This window comes from Culex quinquefasciatus, chromosome 1, assembly GCF_015732765.1.
Source record: "Culex quinquefasciatus strain JHB chromosome 1, VPISU_Cqui_1.0_pri_paternal, whole genome shotgun sequence".
Lineage (NCBI taxonomy): Eukaryota > Metazoa > Arthropoda > Insecta > Diptera > Culicidae > Culex > Culex quinquefasciatus.
Window position 1 is genome coordinate 128,044,128 of NC_051861.1, and position 23,977 is coordinate 128,068,104.

Genomic DNA, 23,977 nt, shown 5'->3' on the forward strand with positions numbered 1-23,977 from the left:
TTTTAGTGAAAAAAGTTGTTTTTTTGCCGATTTCGTCATTTTCCTGTTTTTGCGCGCGCGCGTCAAAAAACGTAGTTTTTATTTTCAAAAAATCATATCTCGGAAACGTACGGTTCGACATCGCCAATTTTTTGATATGTTATGTGAAATTTTCCGAGGAATCCGATAAAAATATTTTCAGACATAGGCTCTTTGGTCCAGACACGGTCAAAACGCCATTTTAAGTTTTCATACGACTTTTTCAATAGTTAAGCTAGATTTTTGGAACTTCTTACTATTTTTCTCAAATAGCCAAACTCATCACCTTTCTTTTGCGTCTAAGACAGCTAAAATCGGATGAAATGGCGCGGAGATATGATTTTTTGAAAAAAGTGGTTTTTGCGAAAAAGGTCAGGGTAATGGCCAAACAAAAAAATACGGGTCTAATTATTTTGGCCGAGGAACCCCCAGAAAAAATTTGAGCCCGATTGGAGACCTTTTTTTCGGTTTAGGCTCTTTTCAAATGGAATTGCTGACCTCTGGTATTTGATGCACAGGAACAAATAAACAGAAAAAGTTGAATTTTGGATGGTTGAAAATTTTATTGGTTGAATATTTATAACTTTTTTTGATTAATTTTCCTTAAAAAGGCGTAAAAATGTGAACCTGATGAAAATTCACCAGGTTCCTGGTTTAACATAGCAATTCTTCTTGATACAAAAAATCTTTAACCATTCCCTGATGAAAATGACCAAATTTTTTTGTGCAGGGAATTTAAGTTTTTTTTTGTTATTACTCTAGTTTTACTCAACTTTTAAGATTTTTTCTCCAAAAGCTGGCAATACCGTCAAATATTTTTTTCCATTGCCTTGTTCTCTAAACATACTTGAAACATTTTTTTTTGCATAAATCGTTTTTTTGTGAATGATTTGAAAAATTAAAAATCTATTTTTTTCAATACTTAATAGAAGAACGCTCCCTAAAGTGTTCTAAGGAAAAAGCTACACCTTCAGAAAAATTAACCACCTTGCTTTTTCACCTTCAACGACAAAAACAGAGCTGAAATACATTTTTATAAATATCTTGATGTGTTCAAGATTATCAAAATTGTAATTTTTTGTGCATTAGCACAAGATTATCAAAATTCATTTGACAGAGCTGTCGTTTTTTTTTAAATCTGGGAAAAAAATAATAATTTTTGAACACGTTGAAATATTTTCTATAATCATTCTGAGATTGACAATTAAAGCAAACGAAAAGTGCTTTGCCATTTCAATTAAGGCCATTGCAAATTTTATTTTAAGTTTAGTTCCCTCCCCTTACACAGCAAAAAAGCCGATGGTAAAATCGCATGCAAAAGCATGCACATCACCTTCGTCAAAATAAACACTTAATATTACATACTGCATGTACAATTTTTGCAAACACAAAAAAAAAAGTTGCAAACGACGGGATTCAAACCCAGCACCAACAGTAAAGGCTGGCGCCTTAGCCCACTCGGCCATCAGACCGACGAAAAGCTGAAAGGATAAACGCGTATATGAGCTTGACATTTCGGTCATGTAGGTTTCCCATACTGATGGGCTACATATTTCAGGGTGTAATATTACATAGAATTTCATTAAATAATGCACAAATTATTTTACACCGAGGATTTTTACACGCAGCTGGATTACTACTTTTTTTGCTGTGTAAACATTTTCCCAAAAAATAAGAGGACAAAAAAATTTTTAACCAAAATTGAAATTTTCGTAGCAAAATTCTGTAAAATCAATTGTAAGCTTTTAAGGATAGATTGTATAACGCTTCTGATGATTTTAATCAAAGAAATAATTTTTCAATTTTGAATTTTGGGACCCATTGATATTTTGCAAATTTTTAATGTTAGCATAACTGTAATGATGAATAAAGCATTTGCGATACCTTTTGTTTTAACATTTTAAAAATTAGGCTTGAATTTGTAGTTTAGTTTAAAAAATAAAATAAAATCATAATTTTGGTTGTTTTGTGTAAACAAAAAATAATAATTATAGATTTACCCGATGACTGAATTTTGCTCAAATTTTGATGGTTCTTATCAAGATAAATATTGTTAATGGTTATTTTTTAAGTAGGTAGTACAGAAATATTCAACCAAGCGAGATGATTTAATTTCATAAAATTTTAAATTTAAATGTTAGGATTTTTTTTGTATGGAAAATGTGCGAAAAACAGTCCTCGTAGTTCCCAAATCAGTTACCTTAAACATGAAAATATACTTTGGATGAATTTGTATGGTAGTTTTGATAAGTTTTATCATTTTTTTTTTAAATATTATGAATGAAATAAAAATACACTTCTATTGTAAATTCGACTTTTTTTAAATGATGATTTCATGAGCTTAGAAAAAAACATCTAAGAGTTTTTTTTTACTTTTTTCAGGATCTATTCCTTTTCAAGTGCAAACTGGCTCATACAAATTATCCTGCCTTTTTCGATATATTTGAGTTTAACTGCTCAATGGTTTGAGAAAAGTTAGTTTTTACCCTTTCTCTAATTAAAAATAATTATTTAAATTTTTATCAAGGTGCAGTAAAATGAGAGAATAGCGAAGAGTGACCATCAGATAAACTGTCAATCGTACACTCTCAATCTACTCTACCGACTTCAATTGTTATCCACCCTCAAATCATATCCCATTACACCCCATTTTCCTACGCTCGTTTCCGAAACTTTTACGTTCCCCCGAAGTTCCCCGATGGAGAGTGGACAATTTTCAATTGCACTTGCGGGCTGCGGTTTTCCAGCGAAAATACCCGTTGCCACAACGATGCTGATGACGGCGATGATGGCAGCCCTGCCGCGGAAGCAATGGGGGATTTGCGCACCGAAAAACCATTCGAGAGGAAGAACCCGATACACCGGGAAAGTGAGCGAAAATTGTCAATTCAGTTAGTCTCCTTTTTTTTCCTCTCCCATCTTTTTATTGTTGTGCATTTGAGTTGGTTCTCTTTTGGATTTATCGATTTCGAGCGCGAGCGCAATCAATGGTGCAACATAACCTTGAAAGTTATTCAATTGCGCTCGCTGCTTGGCTGGGCTACAATTTATGCGAAAAATGCCAATTTTACGCATCGAATCGCACGTCGAAGCTTTCCAGTTAATTATGCATGCTGATTGGCAATGATTTCCATCCGTTTGAAGGGAGAGAAGAAGAAGAAGAAAAAGAGGTGGAAAAAACAGTGCAGACTTTGTCTGATTGGTGCAAGGTTATGTTGCAGACGGAGCTAATCTAAGAATCTACTCTAGACAAAGTTGCAATAAGTGCACTCAAGTGTTTTAATTGATGTAACTTGCTTGAATGGTTAAAAAAACTTGGGGTATTAATTTGAAAGAGAGTCACCCAATTTTGCGTTCGTCAAACTGGCAGCACTGATTTTTAAAGTAGGAGTTGTCAAAGCTGCACGGTTATTTGATCTTCCTCATGGTCAATTAATTTTTAGCGTTAAAAATTGTGAATATATAACAATTAACAATTAACAATTAACAATTAACAATTAACAATTAACAATTAACAATTAACAATTAACAATTAACAATTAACAATTAACAATTAACAATTAACAATTAACAATTAACAATTAACAATTAACAATTAACAATTAACAATTAACAATTAACAATTAACAATTAACAATTAACAATTAACAATTAACAATTAACAATTAACAATTAACAATTAACAATTAACAATTAACAATTAACAATTAACAATTAACAATTAACAATTAACAATTAACAATTAACAATTAACAATTAACAATTAACAATTAACAATTAACAATTAACAATTAACAATTAACAATTAACAATTAACAATTAACAATTAACAATTAACAATTAACAATTAACAATTAACAATTAACAATTAACAATTAACAATTAACAATTAACAATTAACAATTAACAATTAACAATTACTCAATTACTCAATTACTTAATTTCACAATTTTGACAATTTTGACAATTTTGACAATTTTAACAATTTTGACAATTTTGACAATTTTGTCAATTTTGTCAATTTTGTCAATTTTATTAACAATCAATTTGACAATTTTGTCAATTTTGACAATTTTGACAATTTTGACAATTTTGACAATTTTGACAATTTTGACAATTTTGACAATTTTGACAATTTTGACAATTTTGACAATTTTGACAATTTTGACAATTTTGACAATTTTGACAATTTTGACAATTTTGACAATTTTGACAATTTTGACAATTTTGACAATTTTGACAATTTTGACAATTTTGACAATTTTGACAATTTTGACAATTTTGACAATTTTGACAATTTTGACAATTTTGACAATTTTGACAATTTTGACAATTTTGACAATTTTGACAATTTTGACAATTTTGACAATTTTGTCAATTTTGTCAATTTTGTCAATTTTGACAATTTTGACAATTTTGACAATTTTGACAATTTTGACAATTTTGACAATTTTGACAATTTTGACAATTTTGACAATTTTGACAATTTTGACAATTTTGACAATTTTGACAATTTTGACAATTTTGACAATTTTGACAATTTTGACAATTTTGACAATTTTGACAATTTTGACAATTTTGACAATTTTGACAATTTTGACAATTTTGACAATTTTGACAATTTTGACAATTTTGACAATTTTGACAATTTTGACAATTTTGACAATTTTGACAATTTTGACAATTTTGACAATTTTGACAATTTTGACAATTTTGACAATTTTGACAATTTTGACAATTTTGACAATTTTGACAATTTTGACAATTTTGCAAATTTTGACAATTTTGACAATTTTGTCAATTTTGACATTTTCGACAATTTTGACAATTAACAATTACTCAATAACACAACTACACAATTCGCACAAAATCTATTTTTACTAGCATAATAACTTTTTAACACGTCAGGTAAAATTTTACAAGTTGTTTTATATATTCCTTGAGAGAATGAAAATTTAATCAGTCTCGATGACAACGATTGACAGATTTTTCCAACCCAAACAAGGGTACAATCGAAATATCCTATAAATATAATTCCATCATGAAAAACCCAACCGGCGTTCATTATTCATTGCACACCCAATCGGCCTGCAGCAAACGATCCCACAATTTCCAATTTGTCTCTTCATTTTTTTTTCTTGTTAAGGGAAACCGAAGTGGGGCCCACCCCGGCTGTCATTATTTTCGCGCGCACCCGAATTCATTCCGGCAAACAAGGGTCGTCGAACCTCGCATTTGCGAATCGATTCGTTACAAATTACATCACGAAAAACTGAAAGGATTCCCCCCCAGAAATTAAACCATTCACCAACGCTGCTTTAACGGGGCTTCGCCGTTGCCATAATGGATGGGCGCGACCTTGGACCGCTCCGCTTTTATAATTGAATCAACTTCTTAATTGACACTGATCAACGGTAATTGAAAGCAATACATAATAAATAAGCGGACTTGGGATTTTCTTCTCGGAAGACGCAACGGTCTGCTGACCCTTTTTCCGCCCAACCACCGAGATTTTGACGTTTGGAAAGAGAACCGCTACCCGCCATAATGGCGGCTCGAGCTTGCTATAATTTATTCACTCAACTGTCAAATCCAGTTCGGGAAAGCGTTTAAGAGAGAGAAATCAAAACAAAGAAACTTGAAGCCACCGGAACAAACATTTCCCACTTTTTTGACCAACCAAGTCAGAAAGAACTCCCTGGAATGCTATAAATTTAAATTAGGGCATCGCTACCCCCTTCCCACGTTGCGTTCTGGCCGTGCGATCCCAGACTTTTCGGGACGGGATTTATCAGCCACTTTTATTGTTGTTTATGGCGAAACTGGGTTCTTTTTGCCGGAATGGTCATGATTCCGGCCGTTTTCGTAGTATTTTTCTTTTCCGTGAGTTTTGTGCGATGTGTGCTCACCTTTAAGTTGTTTATTGCTGGAGAAGTTTTTTATAGCTGTTAAAGCTGCGAAACATTTGCAGCGGGATTTTATTTAAATTGCTGATAAAAAAACACAATTTTGACAATGTTGACAATTTTGACAATTTTGACAATGTTGACAATGTTGACAATTTAGACAATTTTGACAATTTTTACAATTTTGACAATTTTGACAATTTTGACAATTTTGACAATGTTGACAATTTTGACAATTTTGCCAATTTTGACAATTTTAACAATTTTGTCAATTTTGACAATTTTGACAATTTTGACAATTTTGACAATTTTGACAATTTTGACAATTTTGACAATTTTGACAATGTTGACAATTTTGACAATTTTGACAATTTTGACAATTTTGACAATTTTGACAATTTTGACAATTTTGACAATTTTGACAATTTTGACAATTTTGACAATTTTGACAATTTTGACAATTTTGACAATTTTGACAATTTTGACAATTTTGACAATTTTGACAATTTTGACAATTTTGACAATTTTGACAATTTTGACAATTTTGTCAATTTTGACAATTTTGACAATTTTAATCTAATCTAATCTAATCAGACCCTAGCGCAGCCAATCTTTCGAAGGGATCCTGGAGAGTGCCTTAGGTTAGATGACGCCTAGCACTCTTCTTGTCATTTATTAACATTTGTAGTGCGCCATTGCATCGGAATGCATTGAAACATCACAAGCGTTAAAGCGGCCAGGCCTACTGCGTAAAGCCGTATCGCAGAGATGACTCGTAATTGGGTTGAGTTTGAGCACAGAGTGTTCGAACAACAACACAATTCTGAATCGACAGGGGAGGAAGAAGCGTGGGGACACACCACCATACGCTCCGAGATTTTGGTTGTATTCGTTGGGAGCACCATGCTAAGAAGGTTTGGTACTCCGGGACCCTCTGGGATGGGACATTGTATTTCCACGAATGCCCTGGACACTATTTGCCGTGGTTATAGCGCCACAACTCGCTCTCTGTAACAGTATTCCTAATTCCAGTCCACGCTCACCAAGTCGTCATGGCCTAGTGGTTAGCATTTTTGCTTGCCAATCCAAAGGACGGAGGATCGAACCCCGCCTCGAGCGACTTTGATTTTTCGTTCATATTCATCATTTCAAATTTATGTGTTCTTAACTTTCTCGTTGGGAGCAGATGGGAATCGAACCCAGACCATTCGCTTACAAAGCGAACACCGTAACCAGTCAGCCACGGCCGCTCCTTTTGACAATTTTGACAATTTTGACAATTTTGTCAATTTTGACAATTTTGACAATTTTGACAATTTTGAAAATTTTGACAATTTTGAAAATTTTGACAATTTTGACAATTTTGACAATTTTGACAATTTTGACAATTTTGACAATTTTGACAATTTTGACAATTTTGACAATTTTGACAATTTTGACAATTTTGACAATTTTGACAATTTTGACAATTTTGACAATTTTGACAATTTTGACAATTTTGACAATTTTGACAATTTTGACAATTTTGACAATTTTGACAATTTGACAATTTTGACAATTTTGACAATTTTGACAATTTTGACAATTTTGACAATTTTGACAATTTTGACAATTTTGACAATTTTGACAATTTTGACAATTTTGACAATTTTGACAATTTTGACAATTTTGACAATTTTGACAATTTTGACAATTTTGACAATTTTGACAATTTTGACAATTTTGACAATTTTGACAATTTGGACAATTTTGACAATTTTGACAATTTTGACAATTTTGACAATTTTGACAATTTTGACAATTTTGACAATTTTGACAATTTTGACAATTTTGACAATTTTGACAATTTTGACAATTTTAACAATTTTGACAATTTTGACAATTTTGACAATTTTGACAATTTTGACAATTTTTACAATTTTTACAATTTTTACAATTTTTACAATTTTTACAATTTTGACAATTTTGACAATTTTGACAATTTTGACAATTTTGACAATTAGAATTTTTACATTTTTTACAATTTTGCCAATTTTGACAATTTGGACAATTTGGACAATTTTGACAATTAGAATTTTTACTTTTTTTACAATTTTGACAACACACGATTAGCATCCAATCAAAATCCCTTTAAAATCCCTTCCCTCCGCATCCCAGCAAGCGCTCGCACTAAAGGTGGCGCCACCAACTTGTTGACAGCCCAAGGGGGTGCGCCATCTGTCAGCGCCACCACCACCGCCATGTTTTACCCCGATAGCTCAATAAATTTCGCGCAAAACAGCGTGTACCGCACGTCGACAGCAGCCCAGGCAAATTCAATCAAATACACATGTTTGTGACAATCAGCACCCCTCCCACCCCTGCACCCCCTTGTGTGATCTGTCACAAAGGTTCGAAAGGGGGGGCGTTATCGCGCGGGAGCTTGTTTAAATTAGAACGTTCGAGTTAATTTAGAACTGCCGATTGTCAAACGACTCGCAGGGTTGGGCACTGAACTGAAATTGCACCTCGGTCGTGCCGGTGACATGCAGCCGAGGTGGTAATGGGAACACAAATTGTATTAATTAAGTGATAAATCAATTAGCCACAGCGTTTTCCGATGGTAATTTTGAGTTGTGTGTGAGTTAGAACAAAAAATGAAATCAAGGGTGGCTGGAGGTCTTGAACTCGGCAGACGGGACGAATCCTTTCACCTGAATGGTCGCGCAGCCTGGAATGTCACTTTTTTGTTCTTTATTCTTTGACAGCACAGAACTTGAACGGGGTAGGCCATGCCGGAAAGTGAACGGAGCGCTATTGTTTTATTCATGGCGACGGAAATGAAAAATGAGTCGACGAGCCCCCACCCCTGCGCCTTGATGAAAGGATTAAGAATGAAATTTGTCAGGTTGGAATAAGCGTGTAGCGTGACATATTCATTTGAAGGAGATCATTTTAGCGTGTTATGGCGCTACATTGAATCAGCTTCCGGCAATGTCAAAATTAAGCAATTTCAGTTACCCGAACCTCCTGCGGCGAAATTTGTGCGTGCCTTCAAATGTCAGAGCGGGCCTGTCAAACGCGCCGAGGTGCGTGTTTTTATCGGCGCGCGCTAATAGCTGTCAAATCACGCTCCGGTTATTATCTTTATTTATTTCCCCTTCCAGGCAAAACTATGCCCACACACACACGCGTCCAATCCGAATGCAAACAAATCAATTCGAGATCGAATCGTGTTTGGCCCGTGACGGGGTTTGGCCACAAACGTGAACCAAAAAAAAAAAGAAATAGTCATGGCACACTTGATTAATGGTTGATTCGACAAGAATGAGGCTCCCGAATGACGTTTAGCTACATTTACCGCGTGATAGGGAAATGGGCCGAAATGAGTTGTAAATAAAGCCCTTTTATCTGTTTAATCTTTCAAACTGACACATGATTAATTCTTGCTATCTTTGAAATGCGTGAGAAATAGCACTGTTTTTGTCAAAATCGAACCTACTCAGAAATGAGTGAACGGAGCAACTGTCAGATTTGAGTTGATTTCACTCCGAATTTAATGAAATTTGAGTTTGACTGATGCCTAATTTAATCACCTTAATTTTGAATTGTTATGCAAGAATTGACATTTAACATATCTTAATTGTTTTGATTTTTCCATGTTTCATTTACCAAGGGGCACTCCACTACCCTTTATTAGCTTTTTCGGTTCATAAAAAATCTTGAGAATGCTTTCACTCCACTCAAAATATCCCCAAAAGAGAAAGAGAAAAAAAAGCACAAAATTAATTTTCTTTTCTCTCATTAAATTAAAAACCGTCCATCATTTTCCGTCCGGCGACCCTGCGGCACCGGCGACAATGACGCCAGAATGACTTCATCGAGAGCGCTCCCCCCTCAAACAAGGCGGTATTTTATCAATAGCCAGACATCTCTCGAAGGAGAGCGCAAAAAAAGAAACTCTAAAATCGCTCACTTATTAGCTGGAGCAACCACAGAAAAAAAGGTCCCCGACGATGACGATAAAAGTCGACAAATCCACCCCCGTTGTCGCACCCCTCGGCACTTGTCACACGTCAAGAGTGTGTGTGTGTTCATCGCAGCAGGCGTGCATGGAAATTGGCCAGTCATTGATCCGCTCTTGATACTTGAGAGGGAGGACGGAGGGGGGGGTCACATCTCAAGCATGGCCTACTGACAGCAGCTGCCGCTGTGGTTGACACTGGCAGCAGCCTCCTTGGACCCCTCCCCCGGTTCGAACTCTGTGGTTATTAGCATCGTCGAGAAAGCTTCTGTCCCCCGTAATAAGAGCACAAGCCCTTTTTTGTACCATTAAGTTCATTATTTCTTGCTCTGGCTGCCCCTCGTTCAACGAGGGGTTCTTAACATTTCGCCCTTCTTTTTCTTTTTCGTTAGGAGGGGGGAGATGTCGAGAACAAACGAACATCTGTGCAAGTTGTGCTCAAAGTTCCGAACAAGATTCCTTTTGTAGCGCGGAGAGGATGTACCGCACTTCAGTTTATTGATTTCTGCTTCCGGACCAGGTCTACGCACCACCGCGTTGTATGTTTGTTTAGGTGTTTAGGTAAGCTGTCAAAACTGTCAAAGTAGACGAAGTAGGCTGTTTCAAAGATATTTTGATTTGAATGCAGCTTTTCTAAGGGGAGCGTCACTATGACTTATAACAAAAATATCAGATAGTTGTCAAAAGTAAATTTTGACAGGTGTCAGAATTGCACGGCAAAATAAGGTTAGTAATACGGTTCTTCGATTACATCTTCGCCTTGCAAGCTAATGAAAACATTATTCTAAAACAAACATAACCTTAACCTGATAGTCTGCGTTGTTTACCTGCCCACTTGCACCTACTCACGTTATCATTATGTTTACCACCAAATTTCTCTAATGAAGGTGCACTTCCTTACGCCCAACGCGCGCGCCCCCTCTCAAAACAACAACAACGCCAACAATGTCAACAAAAACGACAACACTAACGACAAGGACGCCAACGTAAGCGCGCATACTGTGTGTGCACTTCGCACAACTAATTAATTCGAAACACGAAACCTCTTCTCCACCATCTTGATTAGTACTCCCTCCCCCCCCCCTCCTTTTCCCGCTTGAAGAAGGATGCGTCCAAGTCTAATAGGTCCCCCAAACACCCCAACCTCAACGGGGTGTAGCAGGCCATGGGTCTTGCCTGCGCAAGTCTTCCCTGTGCAAGTCTTCCCGCCATGGCCTGCTGCTTGTTGTTGTGTAAAATCATATTGTTGACAGTTTGAAGATGGAGAGGACGCCGCTGCCGACAGCGCCATCTATGATGACGCTGATGGTGGCATTGGTTGAGGCAAAAGTGCTTTTATAACGTCGTTATAGTTGCATATTTTATAAATGTCGATGTCGAGACAGCGTCTTTTCCCCTCCGACGCACTACAACCTTGACACAACCCACGCGGGAAGAACTCCCTGCTGAAACGGCATTGCAAGGGGATTTTGTGTCTAATCGACTACTTTGTTGCAACACGCATGGTAAGCCCCTGCAGCAAACGAAACTTTTGACAGCTACACGCTTAACTGGGCGTACTCATTGTTTGAGTTTAAGCACCGCTTTTGCTGCATGAGCCCCACCAAAAACAAACAAATAGGTTATGTTCGCGTGCCCACCCCAAATCTCATTAGATGACCGTGTGGAAATCATCCCCGGACAAATGACCACCATTACGTAATCGTTTTCCCTTCCCAGCGCGAACCATCCGGCAAACTTACGCAACATTTACGACTTATTTACGGAGAAAAGGTCGGACAAAATCCCGCGATTCTGCGGTGCAGCAAAAAAAAACCATCCACTTCATCATTATTCCACTTTTTCTCGTCCCTCTGGCGGCGAAAAAAAGGAAAGAAGAAAAAAACATTCTAACGCTGAAGAAAATGACGCTGAGCTTTTTTTGCCGCGGTGATGGTCAAAGCAAGCCAGCCGTAAAGTCAGCCAGCCCGGCCGCCATTCATCAAAGCAAGCGCCGGGATGAGAGTGAGGTTATGTAAAGCATGGTGGCGCGTTGATGGTTCTATCTCCGGCTTTCTTCTATTTGCGTGCACTCTCGATCAAATGGAAATTTTTGCCGCACTGCTGACCGAGACCAAGAAAAAGATGGGAAATTCAATTTCTTCTGGGTGATGCTGGGATTTCCGAAAAATCCTTTGCGATTTGTTATTGTTTGAGATTAGGATTATAAACAATATTTACTTTGTGGAAATGAATAAGCTCGACCTTGGTCAAACTCTCGGTCAAACTGGTTTCAAAAAATGTCTGAAAATCAAAATTCTGACAGTGTAAAAGGACCTAATACGAAATGTAAACAAATTTGTCAAGCAGTTACCACAAATCAATCTAAAATACAAAATTTTCAAAATTGTCAAAATTGTCAAAATTGTCAAAATTGTCAAAATTGTCAACATTGTCAAAATTGTCAAAATTGTCAAAATTGTCAAAATTGTAAAAATTGTAAAAATTGTAAAAATTGTAAAAATTGTAAAAATTGTAAAAATTGTAAAAATTGTAAAAATTGTAAAATTGTAAAAATTGTAAAAATTGTAAAAATTGTAAAAATTGTAAAAATTGTAAAAATTGTAAAAATTGTAAAAATTGTAAAAATTGTAAAAATTGTAAAAATTGTAAAAATTGTAAAAATTGTAAAAATTGTAAAAATTGTCAAAATTGTCAAAATTGTCAAAAATGTAAAAATTGTAAAAATTGTTTAAACTGTCAAAATTGTAATATTGTAAAAAATGTAAAAATTGTCAAAATTGACAATATTGTCAAAATTGTCAAAATTGTCAAAATTGTCAAAATTGTCAAAATTGTCAAAATTGTCAAAATTGTCAAAATTGTCAAAATTGTCAAAATTGTCAAAATTGACAAAATTGTCAAAATTATCGAAATTGTCAAAATTGTCAAAATTGTCAAAATTGTCAAAATTGACAAAATTATCAAAATTGTCAAAATTGTCAAAATTGACAAAATTATCAAAATTGTCAAAATTGTCAAAATTGTCAAAATTGTCAAAAATGACAACAATACAACGACGTAGTTTGTTTCAATTTAAGTTTGATTTCGCAACCAGCACTGCTGTGGTGAGTTTTGTTTGCGGTAACTTAAATCTGATAAAGTGAAGTCATTTGCCACTTGCATGGTAAAACCCTCGATCTTTCCAGAAGGAATCCCTCAATATCTTCAACTATATAAAAGCGGATGTTTCCCCGCAGTTTAGTTGTTTCGCTACTCTGTTATCAAAATGAAGTGGTGTTTGCTAACGGTTTCGATCGCCGCACTCCTCCAGTCGTCGATTTGTTCCGGAAATTGGGAAAAATCAACTTATGGAGTTGGATATGAGTTGGTTCAATCGCGACTGGATGGAATGCAATTGAAGTGAGTATGATAAACTTTCAAACAAGCATAATTGTTTTGATAATTGTCGTTGTTAACAGATTGACAGAACTTCTTGAAAAGTTCGAAGTTTTGCTGAACCAACAGGTTTCAACCAATAAACGCATCAAAGAATTGACAACAAGTTTGGAATCACGCAGTTGTAGGTGAGTTGCAATCAGGCTTGACAGTTAGCGACCTCCATGTTGATGCACCTTGAACAAATCATTCATTTTTGACAGCCAAACGTCAACAAACGTCACCATTCCGACCGGTTGCGTCACAATCCGTAGTTATTTCGCGGACAAATACCTGGCCGTCTCGTCGAACTACGATTCCCAGCGGCGCCAGCTGGCCCTGCAGAGCAACCCCGAGCAGTGGACACTGGTCCGGGAGTCCGGCTTCTACCGGATAACGCGCCGCCAGGGTCAGGAAGATTTATACGCCGCCATGGAGGACCTGGCTTACGATGCCCAGCGGCGTCGGATTTTCACCTGGATTCCCGGCTTTGGCGATAATCAGGGCAAATGGGAGATTGAGGAGGCGGCCGGCTTCGCCGGGATGGTCCACATCCGGGCTGGGTACTTTGGCGAGTACCTTTATGCGGCGGATTTTGATAATCAAGTTTTCACTTGGATTCCGAAGGGAGCGCCGGGAAAGGACTCGCAGTACCTTTGGCAGATTGAGCAGTGTTGAATTCTCGAGTTTTTGTCTCGAGAATTGTTTATGTAGTTAAATGTTGATGACAGTTCATCAAAAGCAATGAAGGTAATAAATATGATATAAATGGTTATTGGAAGTTCATCGTGTATTTTGACATCTACAAGTACACTGTAACAAATCTACACTCTGAAGTGCATAGTTTTGCATTCAATCGCCACTTGCATGATAAAACCACCAACCTCGATGTTAATGTTACTTGTGAAAAAAAAAAAAAAAAACAATCTGATGTCGTTTCTACAATCAATTTCTCAGAAAGTCAGTGATCTACAACCAACTATAATAAACTTGCTTGCCTGTTGTACGTATTTGTTTACCATTGATATGAAAAAGTAAACTCGCTGCCGTGGATTCAATAATATTTCAAAGCTATTGTCTAGTCACTAACCGTCAACTGGTGTGAATCGGGACAACAGTCTGTGAATGTTCTAACTGAAACAGATAAAACATAAAGTCCAAGAGCATATGCCATATGGCAATTAGTTGTCCCAATTATTCTAAAATGACGGATACCGGAAACCCCCTCAAATACATTTGACAGTTGAAGTTTCTCAGAAATGCCGCCAAGTAGCGCTGTTGTAATTTGTTTACTCTTGTTCATACTGGTGTGACAGATTGAAAACGTGGACGCCTCTGCAGCAAAATACGAAATGTCACTTAAATTTATTACCGAATTTGGTAGTTACAACTCGATGTTCAGATCGATAAACCATCTGTCAGAATGACGTTCTGTTAACCCTCAGTAGGCCAAGAAAATTCTCGGAATCTGCGCATCAATCCTAATCATTCCCAAGGGGAATCCCACAAGTGCCTCCTTAACCTATAAAAGAAAATGTTTCCCACAGTCTTGAAATCAGTTATTTTTCCACGCTGTTATCAAAATAAAGCGCACTTTGCTGGCAGTTACGTTAGCGGCACTGCTCCAGTGTTTGATTTGTTCGGAATCCGGGGACAAACCGTCCCCTAGTGTAAGATATGAGCTGGTTCAAGCGCGACTGGATGGAATGCAGTTAAAGTAAGTCTTAAAATGTGTAAAGGAAAACAAAAACTGTTCTAACGATAACGTTGTTGACAGATTGACAGAATTGGTTGAAAAGTTTGATGTTTTGCTAAAAAATCAAGTTTCGGCAAATGAACGCCTCGAAGAACTGACAGCCATTCCTAGGTGAGTTGTAAGAATACACGTTAAGTAAAACGGCCCCAATTTCGAGTTCAACGTCTTTTTTTTTTGCTGCACGGGTTCAAGGATTGACAGTTTGCGTCCTCAATGTTGATAAATCTTCCTAAATGATCGAAAGTGGACAAATAGGCTTGTCGGAAAACAGTGATTTTCCATGTTTTGTTTACTATTTTTATATATTTATTTTTTGGTAGACCATCACCGTCGAATTTCACCTTTCCAATCGGTTGCGTCAGAATCCGAAGTGTCCTCGCGAACAAATATCTGTTCGTTTCGTCCACGTTCGACTCGAAGCGGCGGAAGTTGTCGCTGTACATAGACTACGACCGATGGATACTGTTCCGGGAGGCCGACTACTACCGGATAACACGCCGGCAGAATCAGGAAGACTTGTACGTCGCAGGGGACCAGACTTACGACGCCCAGCGGAGGCGGATCTTCACCTGGATTGTCGGATTTCGCGAAGATGAGGGCAAATGGGAGATCGTGGAGGCGTACCACTTCCCCGGGATGGTCCACATCCGGAGTAAGCACTACGGCGAGTACCTGTTTGCGGAGGATGACAATGTTTTCACTTGGATTCCAAAGTGGTCCCCGGCGAAAGATGCGAAGTACCTTTGGCAGATTGAAGAATGTTAATTGGGTTATACTGTTTGACAAAAGATTACCCACGCAACGTGTACTTTGACAGATTCGAAGTACACTGTAACAAATCGACACGTTAAAATGCCGAGTTTCACCTTTTTCTATTTCACGAGTCAATAATGGCCTATCTACAATCACTTTACTTAGAAAATTGTACTTAGCGTAGGAATTTGAATCCATGTAAAGGAATCTGATCTTCCACAATGATAAAGTAAGCAAATTGGTGACTTGACGTATGGTTTGGAAAATTTCAAAACCTACGGCAAGTTGACGTTTCTATATCAAAGGTAAACAAACAACTGCATAGCAACGTATAACAGCCTAGCAAGTTCGCTAAGTTGATTGTAGATGACGACAGTAAGTTACGTACTATTTCTAAGCAATTTATCTGTTCTACGCAACTTAACTATTCTAAGTAAAGTGATTGTAGATAGGCCATAACCACTAGCGTGCCCAGGTCCTCAAGGAAGGTGGGGCAAAAATATTAGAGTTTTGAAAATTTCGTCGTTTATGGACACCCCCTGCCCAATTTTAGAACAAATTTCCGAGGATGGTGGGGCAACTGCCCCATGTTGCCCCACCCTGGGCACGCTAGTGGCCATAACCCCTAAAACAACCACCGCAAATAAAACAACTTCGCGGTCAATTAAATCTGCCACGGAATTTAATGTTGTTGTTTGTTTCCGACATCCGACTGACAAGAGCCGCGCGCGACCGCAATTATTTTGACACCCAGCCTTTTCAACACATTTTTTTTGCTCAATTGGCGCCACTTCCTTCGAAGCCGTTTCAATTTCCAAATTGTTTGTCGTTTTTTTTTGTGTAACAGTCGTTTTGAGGTTAGGCTTTTGTTTACATTGAGTGACGACGTTTAAAATTTTCTGAACAAAGCAAAAAACCCAAGAGACGATCAATCAAGTGGAAATTCAAGTCGGTTGGCTCATTTTCCACGAAGCTGCGCTCGTTTCCACCGGTGTTGGCTTGTGAAAAGCGGGCAAAGTCGGTCTAACAAACGATAATTAGAGACATAATTGGTTTTGGTCGTTTTAGCCCACTGCACGCTCTCCGGCATTGGCGAAAATTTATTTATATTCATTTTTGCAAAACTTTTCGCCACCACACAAGAGCGCGCTTTCTACACGTGGCGCCACACCCAATGGGTGTGGTGGCAGCATAATCAATTAAAGCTTTAAAGTTTGCCCGGGTTTTTGAAAGTGGCTTTTTAATGCAAATTTGGCACTTTCGAAACGTGAAATAGCTGCAATAATTACGTTTTTTGTTTTGTTTTGGAACTGTCAAAGTGTGACGCCGTTAGGCGTCAAACGTCAAACGTCAAACGTGCACGTTAAATTCGGTTCAAGAAGCTTGTTGACATTCCACTCCTCTCTGTTGAGCGATTCATTTGCAAGCAATGTAATCCTTTTTTTTCCGATACTTGGAATTTTCCCGTGCCTGCCGTGACGTGCTTGAACATGCATGAAGAAGAGGGCGGTGAAAAACATATCAAGTTGCTACAAAGTTTGCGCAAAAGATGAAAAGTCATAGGAAAATGGACGCGTGAATTTGTTTCAGTGTTGCAGTTCATGACATGACAGATGTACGCTCATTTTAGGTTCGTAACATGAAATAAATTTAACCTTCAAAAAATCTGACATTTGCTGTTGTACTCAATTCTGAGTAGATTCAGTTTGGCTGATTTTGAGTGATTTTCAAGAAGGTTGATGTGTCAAAGTGACAATAAAAATATGCCAAATTTACACACTAATTGTAAAATTAGACGTTCGTTTGCCTACGTCCTTCCCAGACGTCGGAAAAACAGCTCTCAAAGGGACCTTCGTCGAAGATTCCTCCACCTACCGGGTTTTCACTTTTTATAACAGTAAACAGGTGTATTTTTCATTCAAAAGTCAGATGCCCCCGTCGGGGCTCCCCACACGTTTTTCAAGAAACCCGAGAAGCTGCACGTCAGACATCTTGGCTCGAACAAAACAAAAAACTTTCCATTCATAAATTTATCTCAACGCGACTTCAAGTTGTGGGGACCACCCGCAAAGTCCGCCCCGCTCGGGCCACACCCGATCGAGCGATCACAATTTGCATACTCATTGAGAGGGGGTCAATTAGTTTATTGTCGGAGCAAATGACTCCTAATTACCTGTCAATCGTGCCGCTTGCAAGCGAAAGTAAGTCCCGCCGGTAGGCGGTGTCTTAAATAATTAAGTTCTAAGCAAACTTGGGGCGTTTGGCACTTTCACATGTGTTCTGAATCTGGGTTCTAAGGGTCTCCAGGGAAGGGGGTTGAAGCTTACTTTCAGACACGAGCAGCTGAGAAAGACAAATGCGCTCGAGTGGCGCACCCCTGGGTGCGATTTTGCGATCCTTTGGGGCGGAACTTTGACAGCTCGAAGTTCACGCACGCTTTGATGAGTCCCGGTTTACTACCTGGAAACATTTTAGTGTGTAAATATGACGTTTCTAACTCATTTTGAAGGACCTCTGACATAAATGCGACAGTGTTGCCAACAGAATGACAAATTTGTCACCAATCCGCTTAAATTGGTTGTTTATAATCGCTTCCCAATGGAAATTAATTGAGTACACGCTGCATTTAGCGCGCCCTCAACACTAAGGTAATAACTGTCACCTGCGGACAGCTATCTGTGCGCCATAACTCCGCGCAATTATTCCTAATTCGTCGAAATCGCATTACACATCGCCAGCGCTACCGTCCGGTTAGGACACTTGCATAATTCATTCGCCGCAAACCCCGTTTTCCCCGAACTGTCACATCATCATAATCGCGCGCGAGCTCCACCATGTTTGGCTGGCAACACTGCTCGCTGATTAAATTGAGCGCTTATTCAATTTATCTGCCGCGTGTGGAACCCGTTATCGCAGTAAGCGCCGGGCTCCCGCAGGGAAACCGGGAGCCAAATTGGCGACCGTGAGCTGCTTGGATTGTTGACGTTTGGGCAAGGTGCTGCAAGCGAAGGTGGGAATCGTTTTAAATTTTGACAGCTTGCGACAAAATTTGAATTTAAAAATTTAAGCCTAAAAAAGTCAACCTAACAAAAAAGAAAAGCGTCGACATGTCAAACTGTGTAGCTAACGTCAAACTGCCCCTCCAAAGTGAGCTATGGATTGTGCGGTTTAGGTCAGCGATACGCGTTGACACAGGCAGAACAGAATGCAGATATTCGCTGGAATTTTGAAAGGGGGCTTAATTACTCCACTGCAGGCACGGGTTTTATGTTTGTTTTTCGGTGGGTCCCGGAAAGGCGTGTTAGCAAGGGAGAAGCGAGAGGGGGTGATTAAATAACCTGGACCGTTTTGTCACACGTGGTCGACCGTTTGATGCTGATGGTATCAAGTCTGGGAGCTTTTTTTGGAATTGGGAGATAATCCAGTGGTCATCCTTGTTATATGACATTGAAATAATTGCATTTAAATGCAATGTAAACATCTAAATGTCAAATAAACTTTCCTTAGAGTGTAGCTCTGTCGTAGCTGTCAGATTGACATTTCTCGTTTTGGATTTGACAGTTGACACTTATTCCATATCACTCATTTTTTTTAGTTATTTGTATTCGAATCTCATCAAAACCAAACCGAATTAATTTGTAGTTTTTCTTTTTAACCTCAATTTTGAGTTAACTTTACCACAGTTTAAGTTAACTGGACACGAGCCCAGAATTAAATTCTGTTATCAATCAATTCACCTGTCAAAGCCTGCTTCGCAACTCAGTTTTTCATAAAAATCGATCCTACTCTAAAATGGGTCAAAAGGAAAACCGACGAAACTGTCAGATTTGGGTAGAAGTCACTCAGACCTGGGCAAGGTATGTAAATTAGTAAGGTAAGACGGGTTTTCCAGCTGTCAAAATAGTTAGTTAGCACGAATCCCGGATTTTATATGGAGATTTTCAGAAAAGTGAAAATTTGACCATTTCCCGGGGAAATTTCACCGGCTTTTTTTCTGTAGGGTTGTTTTAAGCATGCCAAACTGAACTGAAATACGTTTCAAAACACAAATATTTTTTCAAAAAACAAAGTTCTAATAATCGCGTTTTTTATTTCAGTTTGGCAGTTCAGTTTGGTACAGAAAAAAATCGGTGAAATTTTCCCTGGAAATGGTCAAATTTTCACTTTTCTGAAAATCTGGGTGAATTACACATTTTTTGTAGAATTCTGAGTAAAATTTACTCAACGCTTTTGATGAAATTTACACTCAAAGTCAAAAGTATCTCTTTCTGATCGTCTGTCATAACATTTTAAAATTGCAGAAAATACGCTTTTGAGGAATAGTTCTGAATTTGAGTGTAAGTGATTTCGTATGAGCTTGTAGTTTAGAAAAGTGAGGGCGTTTTTATATCTGTCAAAAACGAAATGCGAATGTTTATGAAGGATTTTGTATGAACTCTGATTTGAATAAAATTTTATGTGTACTTTTTCTATATATAACCAAAGGTCGTCAATAAAAGTCTGCAAACAATTTTGGCAGCCGTCAAATAAAAAAATATATTCAAATATTCAAACAAATGTTGATTTGTAAACAGTCTATCTTTTACGCGTTGAATTGAATTGAAATGAGCAGGATAGATCGGCCAATTTCCATTGTTTTTCTTGAAATGTATCTTGAGAACGGATTTTCTGATTGATTTGTTGTCTTCGGCAAAGTTGTAGGCTCGGTTGTAAGTATAATAACATTTCGGAAAAAAATGTTACACTCTAAAAAAATGTTTTTTTCTTAGCTTTAATTGTCACACACAAAACAAAAAACTACGAAAATTATCAATTTTTGAACATTCTCGATTTTGGATATGTTTAGGGCGTGTTCTTTCATTACGTAACGCAATAATTTGGATTTTTGGACCCCTTTCCCCACAGAGTAAGACAGAGTTACCACTGCCTCTTGATTTTTGGTTCAACTTTGTGGTACATCGCAGGTACATCGCACGCCTGCTACCAGTAAACCTTATGGAGCCAAAAAATGAAATGACTTTTCTTTGGACTGGTTACTCTGGGTTACTCTGTGCTTTCCCCCTCGTTACAAAATTTCCATACAAATTTAAAAAAAATGTCTGGATCGTAACACGGCCCTTGCCCCCCCTCCCTTCCTCCAACTGCGTTACGTAAAAAAAGAACGCTCCCTTTAGGTGACAAAAAAATTTCATCTTTTGAGTCTTGAGATAAATTGGTCAAAATTCATTTGGAAGTATTGCCACTCACTTTTGAAAATTTGTTTGAAAACTGTAAAAAATGGTAGACCAATTTCTTGTTGAAAACCGTTTTTTTTACTTTAAAAAGTCATGGACAAGCTTGACTTCTTGCGAAATATAAATTTACTGCAAAGACATTAAAGATTGGACCAATGGTTGCTGGGATTCAAAATATCTGAAATAGTGGCAAACAAGAGAAAAATGGTATCGATTTTTTTTAATTTTCAGCTCAATTTGTTTTCCTAGCAGAAAAAAAATGAAATCAAATGTATCGTGCGACATACAGCTGTTTTTTTAAAACTGACTGTCAAGCCAACATATTTCGCAGGGGTTTGTGACAGCTCTTTGTTTTCATCAGGAAACCGACACTCTGACGAGGGGTTCGTAATTTTGACTTAAAGCATATTGCATTGCATAAAAATCCAATTTGGAACAGAATTAGAATAAAAAATGACAAATTTGGTGGCGATTTATATGCATTTTTTTTAAAACAATTCAATTGAAACTTATTTCATAGTAAGTTAAGACTTGATTTGAATTATAATTAAAAACAAATGAAAAAATAATCATTTAAAATTAGCGTTTTATTATGGTCGAGCTGAATACAAAAAAATGCAGAAATTATTACATAGAAAGTAACTTCAAAGCAACATGAAAACTCTAATAAATCAACTTACAGTCCAGCTCAAACATTCGAGGCTTCAATCTACTTAATTAAATCTCGCCTATCACACACCATCATAATTTCCGCCAGATACACACAAAGACACAAAATCACCTCATTAAAGCATAATAGAATGCAAATGAAATCGCTCCAGCGCCATTCGGACTGCTTTATTACTGCAGCAGCGCCCAGTCGGAAAATCTGGCGTCCGGTTTTGCGGCGGGATACCTGACCAGACTGAACAAATACGATTCAGGATTTGGATTGTTGTGTTTTCTTTTTTTGCTGGAATTTTGGAAGTAGATTTGTTGTTTTTTTGTAAAATATTTTTTTGGAGTGTATCAAACGTCATTTTTGTTTACAAATTATACACGCATATTGTAATCTAGAAATTTTATCGACTTAATTTACTCAAAAAAAAGTTTCTCAATTTATCGCTTCAAGCTGTCAAGAATTGGGTATCTTTTCTACTCATCAATGCGTACGCCGCAGCGACGTTCTCGTTCCCGTTTCCGTGCCGGATCGAGTAAGCCGGCGTCCGTCCGAATCATTATGCATTCCGGCGTCAAAATTGTGCTCCTTTTTTTCCGTCATCGTAGGAGGCGTTGGACTGCTGGCAACCAGGGATGGAATAATCGCAAAAAAATCAATTTCGCTTGCGAACTTTCTTCACCCGCGAAAGAGAGAGGAGGCAAATCACGCAAAAGAAAATCGCTCCCGAACTTCTCCAAGAAAATCAATCTGCTGATGATTTTTTGTGAATTTCCTTGTCAGCACCACTTAAACATATTTATTTCACTTTGTTTACACACATTGCCCACCTACAAAATGTGACAGGTCATATTTCGACATGTGACGTTACACTTGCAAGTGTAGTAGTGAAAAAGATGTTCCGCCGAATAATCAAGATGATGATTTTTTTAGATTCCTTTTACCGATCTTTCGTGCGCGAGAGAGAAGAACCATGCTCCCTTCGGATTTTTTCTCTTGATGAACGTCCAATGATTTTCTTTTGATGATGATTATGCCATCGCTGCTGGCAACACTGCGGAACCTTCTCTTTTCGTCGCAAGTTTGGAATTCTAATAAGGACCGTCGCGACGCGTTCGCCTCCTTCGATGGATGAACTTTCGGAACTTACGACACAAGAAAGAACTTCGTGGTGGGAAGTGGATCAGCTGGAGCAGCGTCCCGTCCCGAAATCTGTGAGCGCAAGTGGCGAATATTTGCACAACCTGGTCCAACATGAGGAGGAGGGAGGGGGGCATGAAAATCTAATTAAAATTCCACTTGCTCGCACGCGAACCCTTCACTTCCAGAGAGTGGCCGCACGGCTTTATGGTTCCGCAAGCCCGGCCGCCGCGCCGGTAGAATAATGACTGTGCCAAGCAAAACTACTGTTGGGCTATTAAAATGATGGGAGATTGGCGCGAGCGTTTTCGGGAGGGTGCGAGGTCCGGAAACTATGCCGGATTTTTTTTTAAGGAGGTTCTCAAGGACAAACGGGTTGATTTATGGAGTTTAATTAAAGTAAACAAATAATCGGGGCACCGATAAGACTTTCATCACTACTTTCTAGTAAAATCTTTAAGAAAACGAACTGTTTTCATTTTAGTTCGGCCTACCCAAAACTGAGTAGTCATACCGTTTTTGACAGTTGAGCTCAACGCTGACCGGATTCGTTGACAACTGTCACTCTACACGCGAACAGAAAGTCAAGCAAAATTTAGCCAATTCCTCGAAGCTTCAACCTAAACGAAACCATCCCAGAAATTCACGTTGGAATGCAACTCAACTGCGCGCAGGCAGTGTTGCCAACCGCCTCACTAATGCGTGAAAAGCTAATTATCTCCATCTATTCTTCCACCTCAGTGGGGCTTTTCCCAAGACCAACTTCGTTAGCCGTTGTTGGAAGGTGCCGGGGCACATTTCGATTATTGCCGCCGCAGCCATGCGGATAGGTTTGCTTGATTGCTAATTGCTTAATCGAGGGACCATGGGTCCGGCGGCCGGGCCAAGCTTGTCCGTTTGTTTTTCGGGCGGCGTTACGGTTCGGTTCGGCAGGATCTCATTCCCGACACGTTTGCACGGATTATTCCCCTTTTGGGCGGTGGTCACGCATCGCCTGCTCGGATTCGGTTCGATTTCGAAGGGGTTGGGGGAAAGGATTGGATCTCGTGGTTGCTTTGATGGGTGAGTGGACCTATGAATACTAAGCAAGTT

At 38.1% G+C, this 23,977-nt stretch overlaps 2 protein-coding genes across 2 annotated transcripts; both read left to right on the forward strand.

Annotated features, from left to right (window-relative positions):
* The first annotated feature begins 13,147 nt into the window (after positions 1–13,147).
* On the forward strand, positions 13,148–14,125 carry LOC6051868. The gene is made up of 3 exons (XM_001868188.2): positions 13,148–13,329; positions 13,389–13,493; positions 13,569–14,125. The coding sequence occupies exons 1-3, from the start codon at positions 13,196–13,198 to the stop codon at positions 14,020–14,022; spliced, it is 693 nt and encodes a 230-aa protein (XP_001868223.2). The 5' UTR covers positions 13,148–13,195; the 3' UTR covers positions 14,023–14,125.
* Positions 14,126–14,923: 798 nt separating this feature from the next.
* On the forward strand, positions 14,924–16,153 carry LOC119765360. Its single transcript, XM_038249085.1, has 3 exons — positions 14,924–15,061; positions 15,122–15,211; positions 15,421–16,153. Exons 1-3 carry the CDS (start codon positions 15,051–15,053, stop codon positions 15,863–15,865), a joined length of 546 nt encoding a protein of 181 aa, XP_038105013.1. The 5' UTR covers positions 14,924–15,050; the 3' UTR covers positions 15,866–16,153.
* The last annotated feature ends 7,824 nt before the right edge of the window (positions 16,154–23,977 follow it).

Excerpts from the sequence above, each read along its gene's own strand:
- LOC6051868 (XM_001868188.2), top strand. The coding sequence starts at position 13,196 with ATGAAGTGGTGTTTGCTAACGGTTTCGATCGCCGCACTCCTCCAGTCG. Across the intron at positions 13,330-13,388 it reads CTGGATGGAATGCAATTGAA|ATTGACAGAACTTCTTGAAA; the intron begins GTGAGTATGATA and ends CGTTGTTAACAG. Across the intron at positions 13,494-13,568 it reads TTGGAATCACGCAGTTGTAG|CCAAACGTCAACAAACGTCA; the intron begins GTGAGTTGCAAT and ends CATTTTTGACAG.
- LOC119765360 (XM_038249085.1), top strand. Across the intron at positions 15,212-15,420 it reads GAACTGACAGCCATTCCTAG|ACCATCACCGTCGAATTTCA; the intron begins GTGAGTTGTAAG and ends ATTTTTTGGTAG.